Source organism: Alligator sinensis, unplaced genomic scaffold (assembly GCF_000455745.1).
Source record: "Alligator sinensis unplaced genomic scaffold, ASM45574v1 scaffold982_1, whole genome shotgun sequence".
NCBI classification, from domain to species: domain Eukaryota; kingdom Metazoa; phylum Chordata; order Crocodylia; family Alligatoridae; genus Alligator; species Alligator sinensis.
The window spans coordinates 198,734-217,143 of record NW_005842470.1 but is presented as its reverse complement, the minus strand read 5'-3'; the positions used below and the strand labels follow the sequence as shown (position 1 = coordinate 217,143).

General features: G+C 42.7%; 1 protein-coding gene across 3 annotated transcripts in view; it reads left to right on the top strand.

Moving 5' to 3' along the window:
* The window catches only part of PDE4B (phosphodiesterase 4B), a 352,002-nt gene that overhangs the window by 271,033 nt on the left and 62,559 nt on the right, over positions 1–18,410 (top strand). For all 3 annotated transcript variants that reach the window (XM_014523291.1, XM_025212536.1, XM_025212537.1), the window contains 4 exons: positions 8,855–9,049; positions 12,679–12,715; positions 12,895–12,965; positions 15,741–15,790. In XM_014523291.1, coding sequence (XP_014378777.1) covers positions 8,855–9,049; positions 12,679–12,715; positions 12,895–12,965; positions 15,741–15,790 — 353 coding nt within the window. The remainder of the gene's footprint in view (positions 1–8,854; positions 9,050–12,678; positions 12,716–12,894; positions 12,966–15,740; positions 15,791–18,410) is intronic.

Here is an 18,410-nt window from a genome sequence, read left to right as displayed (position 1 = left end):
TTTTTGAAGTCAGGATATATGACATCAATCTCTTCTCCCTTGTCCAGGTGATAGGTCACCTGGTCGTAGAAGGAAATGAGATTGGTCAAGCAAGACCTACCCACAACAAACCCGTGCTGGCTATCCCTTAAGATGTTGGCGTCGGCCAGTCCATTAAGGATGGCCTCTTTAATATACTTTTCTAAGATCTTCCCCGGGATAGAAGTCAGGCTGATGGGCCTATAGTTAGCCGGATCCACTTTCCTCCCTTTCTTGAAGATAGGCACCACATTGGCCTTCTTCCAGTCTTCGGGCACTACACCAGAGCGCCAAGAGTTTTCAAAGATCCGTGCTAGAGGCTGGGCTATGGTGCTCGCCAGCTCCTTGAGTACCCTGGGGTGAAGATTGTCAGGGCCAGCTGACTTGAAGGTATCCAGCTTCTCAAGATGTTCCTTCACAAAGTCAGCATTAAGGGAGGGCAGGGGATCACCCTCACCCGGACTTCCCGGCCCTGTAGCGGGCATGGGCGTCCCATGGGACTGATGAAAGACTGACGCAAAGTACCTATTTAATAGGTCAGCAGGGGTCCAACGTTGCCCCTGCTTTTCCTCCGGCTCCCCACATATCTGAAAAAGGACTTTTTATTGTCCTTGATGCTTAAAGCTAGTTGGAGTTCAGTTGCAGCCTTGGCTTTCCTGGTCTGCTCCCTACAGGACCGGACCAGTGCAGAATAATCCTCCTTGGAGGTGACTCCCATCCCTTTGTAGGCCTTTCTTTTTAGCCTCAGGAGGTCTGCTAGGTCCCTGGAGAGCCAGGGGGGCTGCTGTTATTTGTTCATCCACTAATAATACTACAGCCCCAAGTATTTACCCAGTGTAAACATTTTTTTCATACATCAGATTTGTTATGAGCTCAGTCATTGTGCAGCACTGTCCTCTGCTGCCACTTGCACCTGCAGACTGCAGCAGCTCTGACAGCCCCACAGCATGGCCCTCCCACCAGGAAGAGACTCATGCTCTGGGAAACCATGACGGGGGCTGCAGCCCCCATCACAGTTAATGCCCCCTCACCACTCCAGCAACAGGGGTGGGGGCATGGACAGAGGCCAGCCAGCAGGGCCCCTTAGGTGAGGGGGAAGGAGGGGTTATTTCCCCCCTCCCTATGGCATCTGGCAGAGGGTACAGGAGGGGGCTTATCCCACCTCTCGCCCCACATGGGGAGCAATTGGTGGTGGTAGCAGTCAGGCCTGGCATACCCTGGCTCTGGTCCCCCGGGAGCAGAGGAGGTGGAGGGGGGAATAACCCCACTCTCTGCCTCAGGGGGCTGTGCCCCTGTCACTGCAGCAGTGAGGGGGGGAGCACCTGGTGGACCCCGGCTTGGGTCTGCTGGTGGAACAGGCAAGGGAGAATTAAACACCCTCCTTGGCCAGTTCACTCCAGACTACTGCTGGGGATGGCCACACTCCTACCGCGGGAGTAGCCAGCGGAGAAATGCCTGACAAGTCTGTGCTGGTGGGACAGGAGAGGGAGGAGGGGAATAAACTTTTTCCCTGCCCCTTTCCTGGGGCCAGCATCTGGCCATGTCCCCAATCTTGCCTGTCCCTGCTCTAGCTAGGGAGCAGAGGGGTGGGGCCAGCCCTGCGCCGCTGGAACAGAGAGTACAGCCCAGCCCGGAGAGCATGCTGGGATGCTGGGGGACTCTAGTTTAACTTAAACCAGGAAGGGGTCTGGGACAGAAGTTGCATAAACCAGTTTGAGCTCCATCAATTAAGTCTGATACTACATTCAACCAGGTTTATCTCAAACCGGTTTCAGCCATTTTCAAACTGGTTTATGTACACTGAACTTCTGTTCTGTTACAGGTCTGTACCAGTTTCTGATCACTTAAACCTGTTCATGTGTAATTTCTGTCCCTAGCCTAGAATAGCTAGTAGCCGAGATAGAGGTTTAAGCTCTTAAACGAAGTATCTTTATTCTGATTTTTGTGTCTACGTTGTTCGTGAGCTTTCCCAAAACCTTCAGGAGCTATTCTAAAGACCGAAATAACATAAGAACCAAAATAAATATTCTTGCAGCCTTGAGGAACCTAATGACTAATGCAAATCCTGATCTCATATTTCTACTTCAATAGGTTCTTTCTGAAGGCATGAGGGAAAAAAGCCGGAGGGGAGGGGAGGAGCAAGGGACAGAGGTGGGGAAATAAGCACACAAATACTTTAAATACAAATCCTCAACCTCATATATACCCCAATCACATGCAATACTTTGTTTAATTGCTGTTTTATCAGTCATTTGTTAACATATAAGCATATGATATTTGGTACATTAAATAAAAAAGGTCCTTTAAAATGGCTTCTGGCACAAATTGCCACTCTAGACTCTGCAGCTTGTACTTCTGATACTTTAATGGCTGATGTTACTTTAGGGATTGCTGGTATTCCTGCATCTACATCCTATGTAGCTAGATAACAGGTTGGAGGAAAACACCATGACTCATTGCTTAGTAAAGAAAAGGCATTCTAATTTTAATCTAGGAGAGACTGAAACTTTTGCAAAAAGCAAGACTACGTAGAGTTTTGAAGGCAAGCTGGTATGTGTCACCACTGTAGTTGTCTTTCTACTATTGCTCAGCTGTGGGGATGATGCAGATTCCAAAAGATCAAGACATGGACTGAAGTCACGAAGTTCAGACCTGATTCAGACTTCCAGATCTGAATGTAGATCACTAGAAAAAACTCAAGGAGGCCTGGAGCTATAGTTGCTGTGCAGCCACTTATAGAAAGAGGACACTAGTAAATCCAAATTTTCCACTGGGAAATCTATTTTTGTTCATGTCCATTTCTAACAACAGTTACATTCTGCACCATAAAATGCTTGTGCTTTCTGCAACATCTATTAAGTAGCCTGACTTTCACTGGGATCTCTTTGTATGTCCATATATCTATCTGCTTCAAAAAAGATCCCTACTATGTGTAAGTTAATTTCTTCAAAATGCATAACTTACCTCACAAATATTGAAGAAGATTATGCTTTTCTTCAACAACAACAAAAAAGCCCTTAAAACCCTTTAGTAGTGCCTTAGTAGTTTCTTAGGCATCTCCTTTTGCTGCAGCTTAGCACTGCTATTCTTAGTATTCATTAGACCAGAAAAAAATTAACGTGTTAAAAGTTAAAATCTCAGAAATAACCATAAACCCAATCTTAAAAATATGGCAGTAAGACCAGAAGGGAAAAGTCGCCTGTGTTCCATACCACATTCAGCAGAACAGTGGCAATAGCATGCTCCCGTAGGCTTGTAAGGCTTAGTCTTCCAAGGTTGGTAGATAACAAAAGCTTGGTTGTATCACATTTTATAAGCCTTTATGTGTCATGAGTTAGTAGTACCTTCTTTATTATTTATACATTTTATACAGCAGTTAACAAAACCCATGGTGCCATTTGCAGGAGAAAAGGCTAGAAACATGGCATTTGTCCCAGGACAAACTATTTATTCTAAGACAAATGCAATCATTCAGATGTCCAAGTTTATTGTCCCGAGACAAACAGTAAAACAGTTCAAGAGATAAGAAATGTTAACAGTTTGTCCTGGGACATTGCAATGTGTGTATGAATGGTTGTCCTGGGATTGCATCATTGAATTAATGGCAGAAAACAGACGGTGTATTCAACTGCTCACTCAACTCTGATTGAAAGTGTTATCCAGATTGCAGGTAACCTTGTGGACAGGCTACTGATAAAAGAGGCAGAAACAAGTCTACAGCCCAACCTTTTATTTGCTTGCACTTTAAAACATAAAAACAAACATTATCTCAAAGTTTATCTGGCTACCCATGACAACGCAACATAGATTTTCATGTATACCGGCTGGGGAGACTTGAAAGGCGGGAGCAGGTTTTCTTGAATTTGCTGAGCTCTCCAAATTTTCCTCCAGCCTATAACCAATGTTTATAGATGGCTGGTTTTAATATTTTAATAAATGATTTTGGATTGGTTTTGTTTATTTTATTTTTTGTTTCACTGAAACTCTTGGAACTGCACTGAACCAGATCTCTTGTGGACTTGGAAGTTGTCAATTAGTTGAGATTTATGTCCTTGGGAAAGTAAAAGTGGAGGGTTTCTTATCTCCTTTCCTTCCCCATTGTGGATTGCTGTTCAACAGTAGCCTGATTCTTCTTTACCTTGGTTTATGGTCTTCTCTGACAAGGCCGTTTTGTTTTTACTAATTATTTAAGCATCTTAAGAAAAATATATTTATTATAGTAAAATAATATCTAATACATGGGGGGGGGGGGGGGGGGGGGGGGGCCATGAACCCCTGGGTCTGTGTGGGCTGGGAAGAGGTGGGCCAGGAAAAGCCCTAAGCAGCTCTGGTCCCAGCGTGCCCTGTCCCACCCTGCCCTACCCTGCACAGATCAAGGACACATGCCCCCCCCACAAATCCTTCCCAGATGCGGGAGCAGCAGCAGGAGCCTCTGGACGAGCAGGCAACTGCTGGACCAGCAGCTCACGGATGAGCGGCACACAGCTGCTCGGGAACTGCCCCCCTCCCCGCGCCCCCCAGATGAGCTGTGGTTTCATCCCATGCCCGGTCTCCTCTGGCTGGGCAGTGCTTGCCCCAACCCCACTCCTCCATCACTACAGGGGCCTTGCTCAGACCCCCCACGCCCCTTCCCTCCCCCCTCTCCTTCCACCACACCAGGCTTATTAGCTGCACGCAGCTGCCCAAGCTGCGAGGCTGGTATCAGAAATCAGATCGGTATCGACCAATATGCCTCCTTAAAAATTGGCTATCGGTATCGACCCCAAAAGTCTCTATCAGTGCACCCCTATTTAATTGTATTTTATTACTGGGTTAGTTAGACCTGTGGATGGCTTTCTTTACTTTGCTGGCTATCCTAATTGTTACATCTGCAAAGGTTTATGCTATGGTCACTTAGAAACAGGCTTTGGGACTTTCTTCTTAGCCACACTTTTGCAGCTTGGCCTAGGCCCCTTGAAAATGGCCAAGGCTGGCAACAGAAGAACAATGTGGGCACGTCCAGATGAACAGGAATGTGCATTTCCCCAGGGACAAGTAGCAGCGGCACAAGGTGCCACTGCTACTTGTCCCTGGGGAACGCCCATGCCATGCACACTCTGGCACACAGCAGGTTACCCCAAGTGTGGTAGGGGAGGCTGTCACCATCAATTGTGATAGCCCCAGCAGCCTAACCTGGGGCCTTGGGGGCCGTTGGGAGCTGCAGCTGCAGCAGGGAGCTTGGCCAGCAGCCAGAATGTGACTCTGGCCTGCCAAGCTCCGGTTTTGGGCGACACATGCTGCCGCCACATGTGCCGCCCTGCTTTTTTTTTTTTGGCATGGGTTTTTTTTGACCCAGTATTTCCCAGGGTCAAACAAAAACCCACCCATGCTGCAAAGTAGCAGTGCAAAGAATGCCTGCATGTGTGGTGTGTGGCATGCAGCCAGATCTGCGGTGCCACGTACTGTACATTTGTGCTCGTCTGGACGCGCCTTGTGTGTACACACAAATCCCAGGACTTTTTTGTTTTGGGAAAACCCAGGCACAACTTGTCCTGGAACAAACACAACTTCTGTCCCTAGCCATAGAAAGACAATCTACCCTTGTCAAGAGTTACTTTTCAGCTTCTGGCACATTCTGATAGATAGAAGTAGCAAGCATCAGGGAGGGAATACGGGGAAGGATTCCAGTAAGAAAACTAAACAGATACTCAGTTTAGACATATGCACTGGTGGATGATTAAAATAAGTATTGTTTGTTTTTAAACAATGTTTATTATTGTTTACTTACTTCTTAATGGCATCGTGGAAGGGCTATGATGAGTCATGGGCTGGTGGGACTACAATTACTGTCACCCACCATACTGCAGCATACAATTAGATTTCATTTTTTATTTTGAAGTGAACAACAGCTTTCTAAAGGAGCAGCTTATGAAATAAATGCTGGAAAAAACCCCATAAGTGCAAGGTTCTTTTTGCAGGATCCATCCTCCTTTTGTGCTGTCTGGTCCAATTTACATGCACCCATTACTGCTTTTATCTCTGTTTTCTCCATAGTTCTTCTCTAAGAGAATGAGCTGTTAACCTTTATGGTTAAATATCATGTGGTAATGTACAATGCAAATAGGAGAGGAGATGGTCCAGCAAAACTTTTATAAGTATTTGTTGTAAAGTTTATGCTTATTTCATTGCTAATGAAGACAGGTGCTGTCTATTCAAATTGCTGCAATCATTGTTCAATGAAACTTGAGGAAAAGATTGACCTAGGAAGTTGTAGGACATGAAAGCAGCCAAAGGAAACAATGAAAACAAGTTAAATTCATCTGCTCCTAGACCAGTGGTTTTCAACCTTTCTTCATTTGTGGAACCCTAAAAAATTTTGAATGGAAGGTATGGACCCCTTTGAATTGTAAGTGTGGGTATTCACATACTTTTGATTGATCGTAGTCATCTTTTGCGGACCCCATAGACATAGTCTGTGGATCACAGGTTGAAAACCACTGGTCTGGACTAATGGTAACATGATTGTTCATCTCTGCTCATCAGCACACTGGGTGGCTGTACATGAGCGAGGAGGCTGCTCTGACATGCTGTAATTACAGCACAGTGCAGCAGACTCGATTAATCAAGTCTGCTGGAGCCTAGTAATTATGCTCCAGCAGCCTCCCACGTCTCGTGTATCAGCATCCCCGCACTTCAAAATGGCAGCAGGAGTACTCGAAGTAAAGCTCATTGAACAAGTGCCCCCACTACCATTTTGAAGTGCAGTGATGCTGATACACGAGATGCTGATACACGAGATACATTAGAATGGCTCTTGGAGCCGCTCTAATTAAAGCACCACCCTCCCCACCCCCAGAGCCAGGGCTGTCCCTAGTGGGGGTCGAATCGGCGTGACCGCTCCAGGCCCCACGCTGTGGAGGGCCCTGCGGAGCTGAGCGACTCTGAGCCACCACCGCTGCCTTCACATCCAGCTGCTCGCTACCATGCCCACCCCTCAACCGATGCTTCAGGTCCAGGGTGTGTGGGATTGGAGCAGGAGCGGGGCCCCGCATGGGCTGGTTTGCCCCAGGCCCCGCACGCTGTTCGGGTCAGCTCTGCCCAGAGCACATGTAAAACTGCCCATTGGTTTCAGTATTACTATTTGTATGTAAGATTAATACAATCTGGGCCTATGAGATAAATCTGGGTTTGACAGAGACCTAACAAAAGCAAGGAAATTCCGATTGAATTCATCCTCATTTCATTTGACTTTGCTTGGACATCACAGCACGCATGGTATTTGTATCAGTCAGATGAGTTCCAAAAGCCCAACCAAAATGGGCCAAACTGCTAACTTCTGGAGTTTGTAAGGTGTCTCTTACTAAAATGTCCAAAGTGACTTACACCACATGTTGGAACAGCGAAGTTATAAAACCATACAAAAGTGAGTGTATAATGGAAATCATGACAAAATTTACTTAAAAAAATAAAATAAAAACTCAGTCCAAGAGTGAAGGTTGATGAGCTAGAGAAGCATTCAGCATAATGGTTAAGCTATGAAATGTATATGACACTACAGGCCAAAATCTTCACACTTGAATGCCTGGAATTAGGCAGTTAAATAAATGAGCTGACATCCAGAACTGCTGAGCCATCATAATCCTCAATGAATTCAGTATTTTATGTCAGTGGTTGACTGCAGCGGGGACTGCAGTTACTGAGTTGAACCAGGATATGGATAATGTAGTTCTCCAACTTCTTTACAAATAAGTACCTTCAAAATAGCATGTTGATTGGCATCCAGCTACTTCAGTGACAATTTCCTGTTGCATATTTCCTATTGGTAAGCTTTCTGCCATGATGAAAAGTTTTATGTAAAGCCTTGCTTCAGTTCATTTTCCATTCTTGTTAAATAAGAATTCACAGGGGTTTTTTATTACAGCTTGGTCTCTTGTATGTCTTATTTATTTATAGGGTGTTCATGACAATAGTATTGTCAGGATCGTTGCTGAGGTTCAGGTAATTGGGGGCTCCAAAAGTGCGTGGGGAGCCTGCTCTGATGGAGCACGTGTGCGAAGAGCCTGCTGTTTTGCCTGCTCTGAAATCCAGCACATTGGAGTGGACTTGATTAATCAATTAATTGAGTTGGCTGAAGTATGGAAATTGATGTGCTTTGGCAGCCTTCTGCATCATGTGTATCAGCATCCCTGTGTGTCCCCACGCTTAAAAAAATGGTGGCAGGGCAGTTTGAAATAAAACATGTTCCATGAGCTTCCATTTTTTCAGTGTGGGGATGCTGATACACATGACACACAGCTCACTAATTAAAGTGCCTGGTGTCGCATCCCAAAACGCATGTAAAAATGTCCTGAGTTTTTGTAACTGTGTCAGGTATAAAACAGAGAGAGATTTAAGGAAAACCACAGAGCCTGATGAAGTAATCTAGCAGCTGTGTGTGTTGAGTAGAAAGTAGTATACACTGGGTTTAGCAAAGATGAAACCAAAGGACAGACTATGGAAAGTAAAGGGAGAAGTTGGAAGGAAAATGCATTAATTCAGGGCAAATCCTGTCCAAACTCAGCAAAATTTCTGGAGGGAATGCTGGAGGTAGAGAGGCAGCCACCAAGCAGAGTATAAAGAGATACCTACTGATGCAGAACATCCCTCTGCCCTCCTCCTTTCTCTAACCCACTTGTGCAATACAGGACAGACATTGCCACTAATGACATCCAGAAGCACATATAACACTCTCTCTCCTGTGCTTGACAGAACTACACCATGCGAAAGCCATCTGTAAGGGAATTCGAAGAGTTTTGCACAATACTCTGAAAATGTGTATCAAGAAATCTGTGTAAAACATTGTGTGTTTTGTTCATAGCTTTGATGTGGAAAATGGCCCATCACCAGGCTGCAGTCCTTTGGACCCCCAGGCCAGCTCTTCATCAGGACTTGTGTTGCATACCACTTTTCCAGGCCACAGCCAGCGCAGGGAATCCTTTCTCTACAGATCGGACAGTGACTATGACTTATCACCAAAGACTATGTCCAGGAACTCTTCTCTTCCAAGTGAACAGTAAGTACCAGCTCAGCAAATCATTCAACTTGATAATAAGACCAAATGCTTTGCCAACTTTCAGCACACTCAAGTGGTAATAATTATTTATTTTCTATAGGTAGAGTACCTGAGACAAAATGGCTTTACAATACAAATTGAGGTATATCAGGAATTAACAACCCAGCCTCAAGACTCACTGTTTTAATCTGTTAAAAAAATGTTTCCCGTTTCTCTTTCGCTTAAAAGGAGAGCTTTGCAAATCAATACTAAACCACTGTCTGACAATATGGCACTTCTAGGATTTACTTCTAGGTAAATCAGTTTGTTTTCAGTATGAGACTGGCTGTTGCTTATAACCTAATTACCTGAATCACTTATCTGGATTTAAAATATATAAAATCTTCCATATGATATTTTGTTTTTACATTCTGTTTAGCAATACTTTATAGAGATGAGAACAGAATATAAAGCCTAGATAGCTAGTTTGATAGACAGGATCAATACAAAATTTAGTTAAAGCTTTCATTTTTTACACAAGTTGCAAGTTTTATTTTAAAATACACATTTTAAAGTTTTACTGATGCCTTTCTTGCTTGCTTGTTAGGGGGGCATGTATAAACAGCAAAGTTGGCCTCATTAGAAAGACCTTTCCATGTTCCTAAATGAAGAAGGGACACCAAATCAGTGTAGCTAACATTTTCCCAGCAACTGACTGCCTTATACTTGGCAAAGACACCAATATTTCTAAAGATGTATAGAGGAGGAAAAAAATGTTGAGGTACATTTTAAAGTGATGTCATTTCTGGGGAAAGGTGCCCGAAACTGAAGGGTTGTTGTTTTTTTTCTGTAGATCAGTTTGACTACATTAGATCAGTCCTAAATTATGGCTGCATACAGACATTCGGTTAGGGAGAGGTTAGATTGCCATCCAATCTAAGGTAAGCCAGGATGGGAGGGCTAGGGGGGCAGTTGTGGGGATCAGGGGGCAAGCAGGCTCTGGGAAGGATTGGGGCAGCTGAGGAGGATTAGGGGGACAGGCATGGTCTATAGGGGGTTGTTGGGTTTCAGGAGGGTTTGGCAGGATCAGGAGGCTCACAGGGTCTGGCGGGGAGGGTTGGGAAATGTGGGGGACCCTCTCCTCACCCCCAGGGACCGGGAGCTATTTTTAGTTCCTCAGCTCCTGGCATCGACAAACACTAACAAAACTGGCACTAGGAGCAGCTTGTAGGATGGGGGGTTGGCAGGCTTGGGGGTTGCTTGCTGGTTCACAGCGAGGGATTGTCTGTCTGGGGGTTGAGGGGAGAGGCTGGAGGGGGGCTAAAAATAGCCTGATGCCAGGGAGAGGATAGGAAAAGCTCACAGCCGTTGGGTGGAGGCCAGAGGCTGGGCTTTCCAAGCCCTGGATCCACTCTGGGATCTGTACAGAAGTTCATTTAAATCAGTCTCACCGAACCTGAGCTAAGTTAAACTACCGCAGAGGTACACTTAAATTAAAGCGGGTCAGCCATTTAAGACCCATCTAAATTTCCTGAACTTCTGTACAGTTTACTTGGAGAAACACCTAACTAGTCTAAGGTCTGCACCTGGGTGAACTAAGTTAGATTGGGTGGCCATTTTTAATGCACTCTAACCTCCCCAAATATCTGTATGTAGCCAATAGGAGTAACTTTAGTCTCATGCTGCTCTGCTCATTTCCTGTCATTTCATGTACTGGAGACTATTTAATTTTTCAAGCCTAGCTATTTCTTAACCTCATTTCAGACACTACCGCTGGTAGTGCCAGTTAGCACCAGCCCTAGGGGTGTTTTTTTGTGGTGAGAATTCTTATGTAGGACATGGCTTCATTTCATTGCCCAAAGAGGCAGCCATCCAGTACCAGTTACTGATGGCCAAATTCAGTCTGCTGACCTTAAATGGATGGTATCTGTATCGCATCACTAGTTGCCCGTTGTGATAGAGGGTGGTTTCATACCAAATGGTCTTGTGTTTAAAAATGGGTTGGCATTAAAATTGGGAAAAGGTAACATAAGCTATTTTCATTTTGAATGAGAATGAAGGGTCTCTCAGAATTTCTGTAGTGTTTGAACTGAAGCTTATTGAACTTTTATAAACATTTTAAGAGTCCTTGGTAGTACTTCCAGGTATCACTGGAAAAAATATGGAGATCTTAGGAACTACTTTTAGCCAACAAATTAGAAAATGATTATGTCTTTTAATTACATTTCTAAAACAATTCAGGTAAGAAGGTATAAATTCAGCTCTGAAAATTATATCTAAACACCATTACATCAGAAATTAAGAATTTTGGTTATCTTCATTGTTATCTGTAACAGGTACACCTACAACCTAAGTGAGGCATCTGAAGGCGTGATTGATACATTTATTCATTAAGAATAGAAGTTAGTCTCCATAAATTTTAACTTTTTCTTTTAAAGTGTTAAATTCTTATATACTATAATAATCATAAATGTTTTACATTGAATTGAAATATAAACAGTAGCAAGATGGTCAAACTACATGAGAAATGCCTACAAAGACAGCCTGTATAGCAACTGTTAGCATTTAGTAAATATTTATCTAAGAGACAGTAAAAGTTCCAAATTATGTAAATACTATGTTTCATGTAAACCATGCATCTTAACATTTGACAAAACAGATAGTGAGTATAATCAGTCAATGCCAATCTGCATACTAAAGTATGTATATACATGAATGGGTTTATTATGTTATAGTTTGTGTTCAGTATTCAACTGAACAAAAACAACACTTTCCCAAACCTCAGTATGTATTTTGTTGATCATATAAAATAAATAGTTACCAGAAACAAACAGTGAAGATAATGAGTTTTGCACAGGACATATCCTCTAATCTTCCATGATGAAAAACCACAGACGAAAACCAATGTTTAAATAACATTAAGGAGTGTAACACAAATCAACAAAAGTCAGGAAATTCAAAGCTGACCTTTACTGAGACTGTTACGCTTTTCTTTCCATCACAGTATGACTGTGCTGCCTTAACTTTAAATTTCCTGGCTTTTATTGCCTTGTATTACCAAAACCTGGGTAGTTGTTCCAGCTTGAGTTATTTTTTTGTCTGTGAACATACACTATGACTAGGAGTCCTTTCCATTAGGGGCAACCGTTTATATAATGTTAAAGAAGAAGTACATGTGCTAAAGATTTGTGTTTTCAGTCATGAGGGTATATGATACAAGATTCCATTGTAAAACATTCTTTTTCCAATTTGAAACTTAAACCGAATTTGGTATAAATATTTATATTTTTCTCATAAGCAGTGAAAGGCAAATTTTTCATTCCAACCTTCAAATTTGCCTAGCCAAGTTAACTGAGTACATGGCTGCCCAATTTTGAACATGTACGTATTGTGTTTGGGTACACAGGGTGCACTCCCACTTTGGTTGATGCATTGATTTGGAAACAGGCAAAACTTGCACTACTAAATCGAAGGCGGGCATAATGCTTGATGAAGAGGTTGCTGTGTGTGTATTTAAGTATTACATTCTGTTGAATGTTTAAATCACACAGTTTGAGCGTGTACATGTATTATGCTGCACTAAAATATTGACAAGCCTTCTTTAAAATGCAAAATGTTTTACAATTTTTTCTTTTTTTGTTTTTTATCAGACATGGCGATGACCTGATTGTTACACCTTTTGCACAGGTAAATTTCACATATTCTTTTGGTCTACATAGTACTACCTTATGTATAAATATCTATATATATTTATACACGTGTGAATGAAAGGTAGTACATTGGCATCTATTGTTCTATGTTAAGGCATGCTTTGAAAAAGTGCATGTTTATAAGAATCATACAATATTTATTTCTGTTTAATTTAGGTCCTGGCAAGTTTACGAAGTGTGAGAAACAACTTTACATTATTGACTAATTTGCATGGGACATCAAGCAAGTAAGCTTCTGGTTTTTAATTAAATTTACATTCAAGTGCATGAATTATACACACACATTTGGTGCCAGATTTTCTGGCTGAATTCAGCTCAGCTTCCTTTTTTGCAGGCACATTTATTCACCTATTACCTGTTCCTGAGCTTTGTACATATGCTGAACTTCAAGAAAAGCTTTTCAAATGTAACACAATCTTTCTGGGATAGCAGCTGTCTTCTACCTGGGGTCTGTATAGCTTTTATCAGAATTGGACCCCATTCTTGGTTGGTTCCATTATAAATTTAATTACCGCTAATAATATGGACCTAACTAATAATATTTGCACCTGTTATTGACTATATATACAAAAATGCAGGCTTGAGTATTTGGAGACATAATATTGTGTCAGCAGAAGTGACATCCAGTGTTGGAAAACTGACTAAATTGTGAGAATATCTGTTAGTATGTAGAAAATACTTGCCCATATCATTATTTGTGATGTACTTCAAGGCTTAGCAACTAGATGGCGAACTTCACTGTAATTTATTTCAAATAAAATTGTCCAGAAAATGTCAGGTGAGAAAATGACTGGCAGTAGATTTGAAAAATTTGGATAATTAAAAAAAAACCCCAAACACTATTTGAAAGAAAGGTGAATAACATGTAAATAGTTCCAGGGCTTGGAACAAGTAAGTCTTCAAAAGTTTGGGTCTGAAAAGAAAGTTCCTCAGAACTTTATGAAGTCTTTTCCCTCTCCATTGTATCTCATCCTTGGCCACGTCTTCTGCATCCTTTCAGGCAGATCAGCTGGCTTTCCTTTATTTCACCTTTTTTGCGTGTACACACTTCTGCTTGCTCAGGGAGTATAGGAATTGGGACCAGGTGAATGAGCTGAAGAGGATCAAGGAAAGAACTGCTCCTGAAGCTGCTGGATCCTTTTCCTGGATGAAAAGAGCAGCCTTGGAGTGTTGAACCCACTACTGCCATAGGAAGGAGGGAAAGTGGTTCAAGAGCTGGGTAGCCCAGGCACACCTAGGCTAGGGATAGAAATTACACATACATTGGTAAAAGCAATGAGAAACCAGTTCAAACCTGTAACATAACAGAAGTTCAGTGCATATAAACCACTTTCAAAATGGTCAAAGCCAGTTTAAGATAAACCTGGATGCATATAGTATTAAACTTAACTGATTTAAGTTGAATTGATTTATTGAACTTCTGTCCCAGGTCCCCTCCAGATTCAAGTTAACTCACAGTCCCCCATCACCCCAGGATGCTTTGCACTTCCCCCACAACTCCCTCTCCCCCTTGTAGGGTGAGTGGGCAAGCCTTGGTCTAAGCTGTCTGGTCCAGCTGAGCAAGGGTGCATGCTCTAGCATCCCCCAGCTTCTGGCCTGGGTCACTGCAGGAATGTAGCTGCATTTCCAGAGTCAAAAGTGAATGTCTTTTCACTTGCTTATTGGTTCAACCTATATGGCTTAGACTAACCTGCAAAGATTGAATTGATTCAGCCTTGGGCTTTTTGATTGTTTGTATTTACTTAGGCCTAGGGAACAAGCAGAGTAACCTGTGTACTACCACTGTTGAGTCCAGATGTAATAGAGGGGAATGTGTACATTCACTTCCCCAACACATGCAGTTTAAATCCCAGGTACTAGTACAGGTACGGATGACTCTTCAGTCATTAACCAGTAGCAACATAGTACAACACATAGCAGAACCTAAATTATTTATTTTTTTAAAAAGTGGCTGCCTGTGGTTTCTAGCAGCAACAGAGGGCACTGGAGTGGCTTTTTCAGCACAGGCCTCTCGGAGTGCTTTTCTCTTACTCTCACTGAGAAAAAAACCCCTTTACTTATGCTACCATGTAGGGCTGTGAGAAGTGTCTTTCATTGCCTGGGCAAATGACTTATAGTGAATCTTGACTTTCAGTTTAGAAAAATAAGATTTATCTCCTTTAAGTTGTGGAGAAAAACTTGAAAATGTGAATCCTAGAGGCCAGAAAATAAGCAGGCAAAGAGAATTTAAAATGTGTGTGTGTGTGTGTATAGGCGTGTGTGTGTGTGTGTGTGTGTGTATATATATATATATTTAATTTTTTTAACATTTGATTCTTATGCTAATTAAATCATTTTGTGGCATATTTTTCTTTCATTTTTTTAGAAAAACTGTTTGCTGAATTCATCCAGATTTCACAAACAGATTTTGTTTCCTCTGTAACTTTTTTTTAGGACAAATTTATGAGTTGTCAAAAAAAACGCCATGCAGCTCTGTTTCAGAGAGCATATTGCACAGTGCTCTAATGAATGCACTGTCTCCCTGTTTGCTTCTAGGTACAGCTAAAGGTGTCAATAATGAGCCTGGATATTATATATGTCACCCTGTGCTGTGCTGTACCAGTTGAGATTACCTTAAGGTCTTTATGTCCAAACAGTTGGAGAAAATGCATTTTCAGGAGAGGGACCTGGAATTGAGCGCTCCATGGGTCAAAGGGACCCTCAGGTTTCTCTTTATGTGAGGGACAATGGTAGTTATATCTTTTGGAAACGACATGTTTTTACATAATTTATGGACTCTGGCCCAGAAGACGTGAGATGAATAGATTTTCTTTAAATTGGAAGCAGCTGGCAAAATATCCACTAAGCACTCATTTCACTTTGAAGTCATTTGGGATTCTCACTAAGCATGAAAGGGATTTCAGACTGTGGGTGTAGGCAGTGAGAGATTTTGCAATGATATGAACAATAAATTTGAAGCAATAAAAACCTATTAATATAGAGTATTCTTTATTCCTCCACAGGAGGTCTCCTGCCGCAAGTCAGCCACCAGTTTCCAGAGTGAGCCTGCAAGGTATGTGTGCACCGTAGATAATTACCCAAGACACTGAAAGTAAAACCTGTATCTTTATGTACTTTAAAATACTGTACTGTTAAAAACTGATTGCTTATGTTGAAAAGAAATGTAACCTGATTCTGTTCTTTCATTAGGGCAAATCATTCTTGTACCTGTAAAACCAGTACAAATGGGAGAAAAATCAGGCCCAAAATATTGTCCTCTTTATCTTCTTGTTTTTATTTTCCCCTTCTGTGTGTCAATAAGAAAAAAAAAAACATGATTTTGCTCTGCCATGGATGCAGAAGCTGTGTTATCCTACAGAATCTCTATCCTACAAAAGCCTGGAAGGCCCCTGTCCTGCAAACTGTAAACAGGCTCAGAACAAAACCATATTTTGGAGGAGCTCTCATTTTAGTTTGCTTCCATTTGAACAGTGAAAGACCTCAAATCCAGAAGACCTCTCTGGGCTGAGATTCTCACTAGCTTTAGTCAGATGTTGTGGAATGGGTTTTTTTTTTAAAACCTTTTATTTACTGAGGGAGCACATGTCAATGGATTTAGTTCATTCTTATTGTCCAAGTTACCTCCAAGCACTGTTTGGCTGGTTTATGGACACAGTGATTCATCAGTATCAGAAGATTAGTGTCCCATTTTCTTCTGTTCTAAGGCATGATTAGTGAACTCATACTTTCTTACTACAGAGGAGGAGTTCTGAGGTTAGCAGCGTGTTTCATTTGTTTCTTTTTCATTACAGTCAGGGCTAACCCAAGGGGTTTGGCTGCTCTGTGTAAGCAGCAAAATATTTGGGGTTTTTTTCCTCCTTTCCTCCCCACCAGTCCATCTCTTTTATCCCATCCCAAGTGTTATAACGCTATTTAACACTTTTGTGTTCAGCTTTCTCTAACCATGCTTTTCTTTGTGTTCTTCCTTCTCGCTCTCTCTCCCTTTTTCCTTCTCTCTGGGGATGTCTACACGTGTATTGATGCACCTTTTCTAATGCTCATTAAATTTAGTACCTCCAAATGTGAGGTACTAAATTCACGTGCATTAGGCTGAGCTAATATGCAGTAGCACATTTGCATGCTTTTTTAGTGACGCTTAATGTACAGTAAACTATTTTACTGTGCATTAGCATAATGTTGCTTTTTTATATAACATTTTAATATGTAGTAAAATAGTCTACGCACATTAAAATACTTGTGTAGATGCACCCTCTTTCTCCAAATATTTTTCTTCTTCCTGCTTGGTTCTCAAATTAATTTTCTTCAGGGCATGTCTGTACAGAAAAGTGTAGGGTTTTGCAGAGAGATCTGAGCTGGCTTGGCATAACTGCATTAGCATGGCACTCCACCTGGATTAACATGGGTGTTAGCCTGGGCTGTGTGCCATATTAACAATGCCTATACTGCTTTAGTGCCCAAGACAGCTTGGATGTCTCTGTATAACAATGCATTTTGCCATGGAGACACAGGCCCTTAGGCTAGGAACAGAAGTTATACATAAACTGGTTTAAGTGATCAGACACTGGTTTAAACCTATAACAGAACAGAAGTTCAGTGCACATAAACCAGTTTCAAAATGGCCAAAACTGATTTAAGATAAACCTGGTTGAATGTAGTAGCTGACTTAACTACTTTAGGTCAAACCAGTTTATGGAACTTCTGTCCCAGACCCCTCGTGGTTCAAATTAAGTCACAGTCCCCCAGCATCCTAGGATGCTTTGCAGCCCTGGGCTGGGCTGTCTGCTTGAGCAGAGCAGGCTTGGCCCCACCCCTCTGTTCTCTAGCCAGAGCAGAGAGGGTTGGCTGACAAGGGGGTGGGGGTGAGAAATCTGGCTGGGGACACAGCCCGGTTTGCCTGGCAGGGGTGGAGAAGCCCCTGTCAGGCATCCTCCACCCACTCACTGTTCAAGCAGCAGGGGGCATGGCCAGCCCCAGTGGCAGCCTGAAGCAAATGGGGAGGTGGAAGGGTTGTTTAATCCCCCCCTGGGGTCTGCCAGGCAGGGGCACAACAGTCCCTGTTGGGCATTTCACCTGGTTTGCTACTAAAAGGAAGAAATGCCTGGCAGGGGCTCTTTCCCCACTAGGCACACCCCGACTGGGGACCTCGCAGGCCAGGGTGGGGGTGTAAACCCCTCCCCAGTCAGCCTGCCAGGACCTGGCCACACCCCCTCCTCAGCTCAGCTTTCCTCCAGCCTTTGGCCCACTGCCGAAGGGAAGGGAGGGCTGCTTTCGCACCCCCCGGCTTCTGGGCTGAGCCACTGCAAGCATGTTCCTGCATTTCCAGAATCAAAAGTGAATGTCTGTTCACTTGCTTCTTGGTGCAATCTATGCAAGCTAAACTAACCTGCAAAGATTGAACTGATTCAGGCTTGGGCTTTTTGAATGTCGGTACTTAGTAGTGCGTATTTTTTCTACTGAGGTGTTTTCAGTCCTATTGTTTTCCCCTGTCCAGTTCGTGTTGTGTGTGGAGGGAGAGAGGGTGCCATCTCTCTCTCTGCTCTCTCTAGTCTTCTCCATCAATTCCTGCTTTATTTTTTTGCCTCCTCAGATGATACCACGCTTTGCCCTGCACTGCATCACTCTCAGACTTGCTTGTTACTGTCCCCATATGTACAAAGAACATTTCTCTTTCC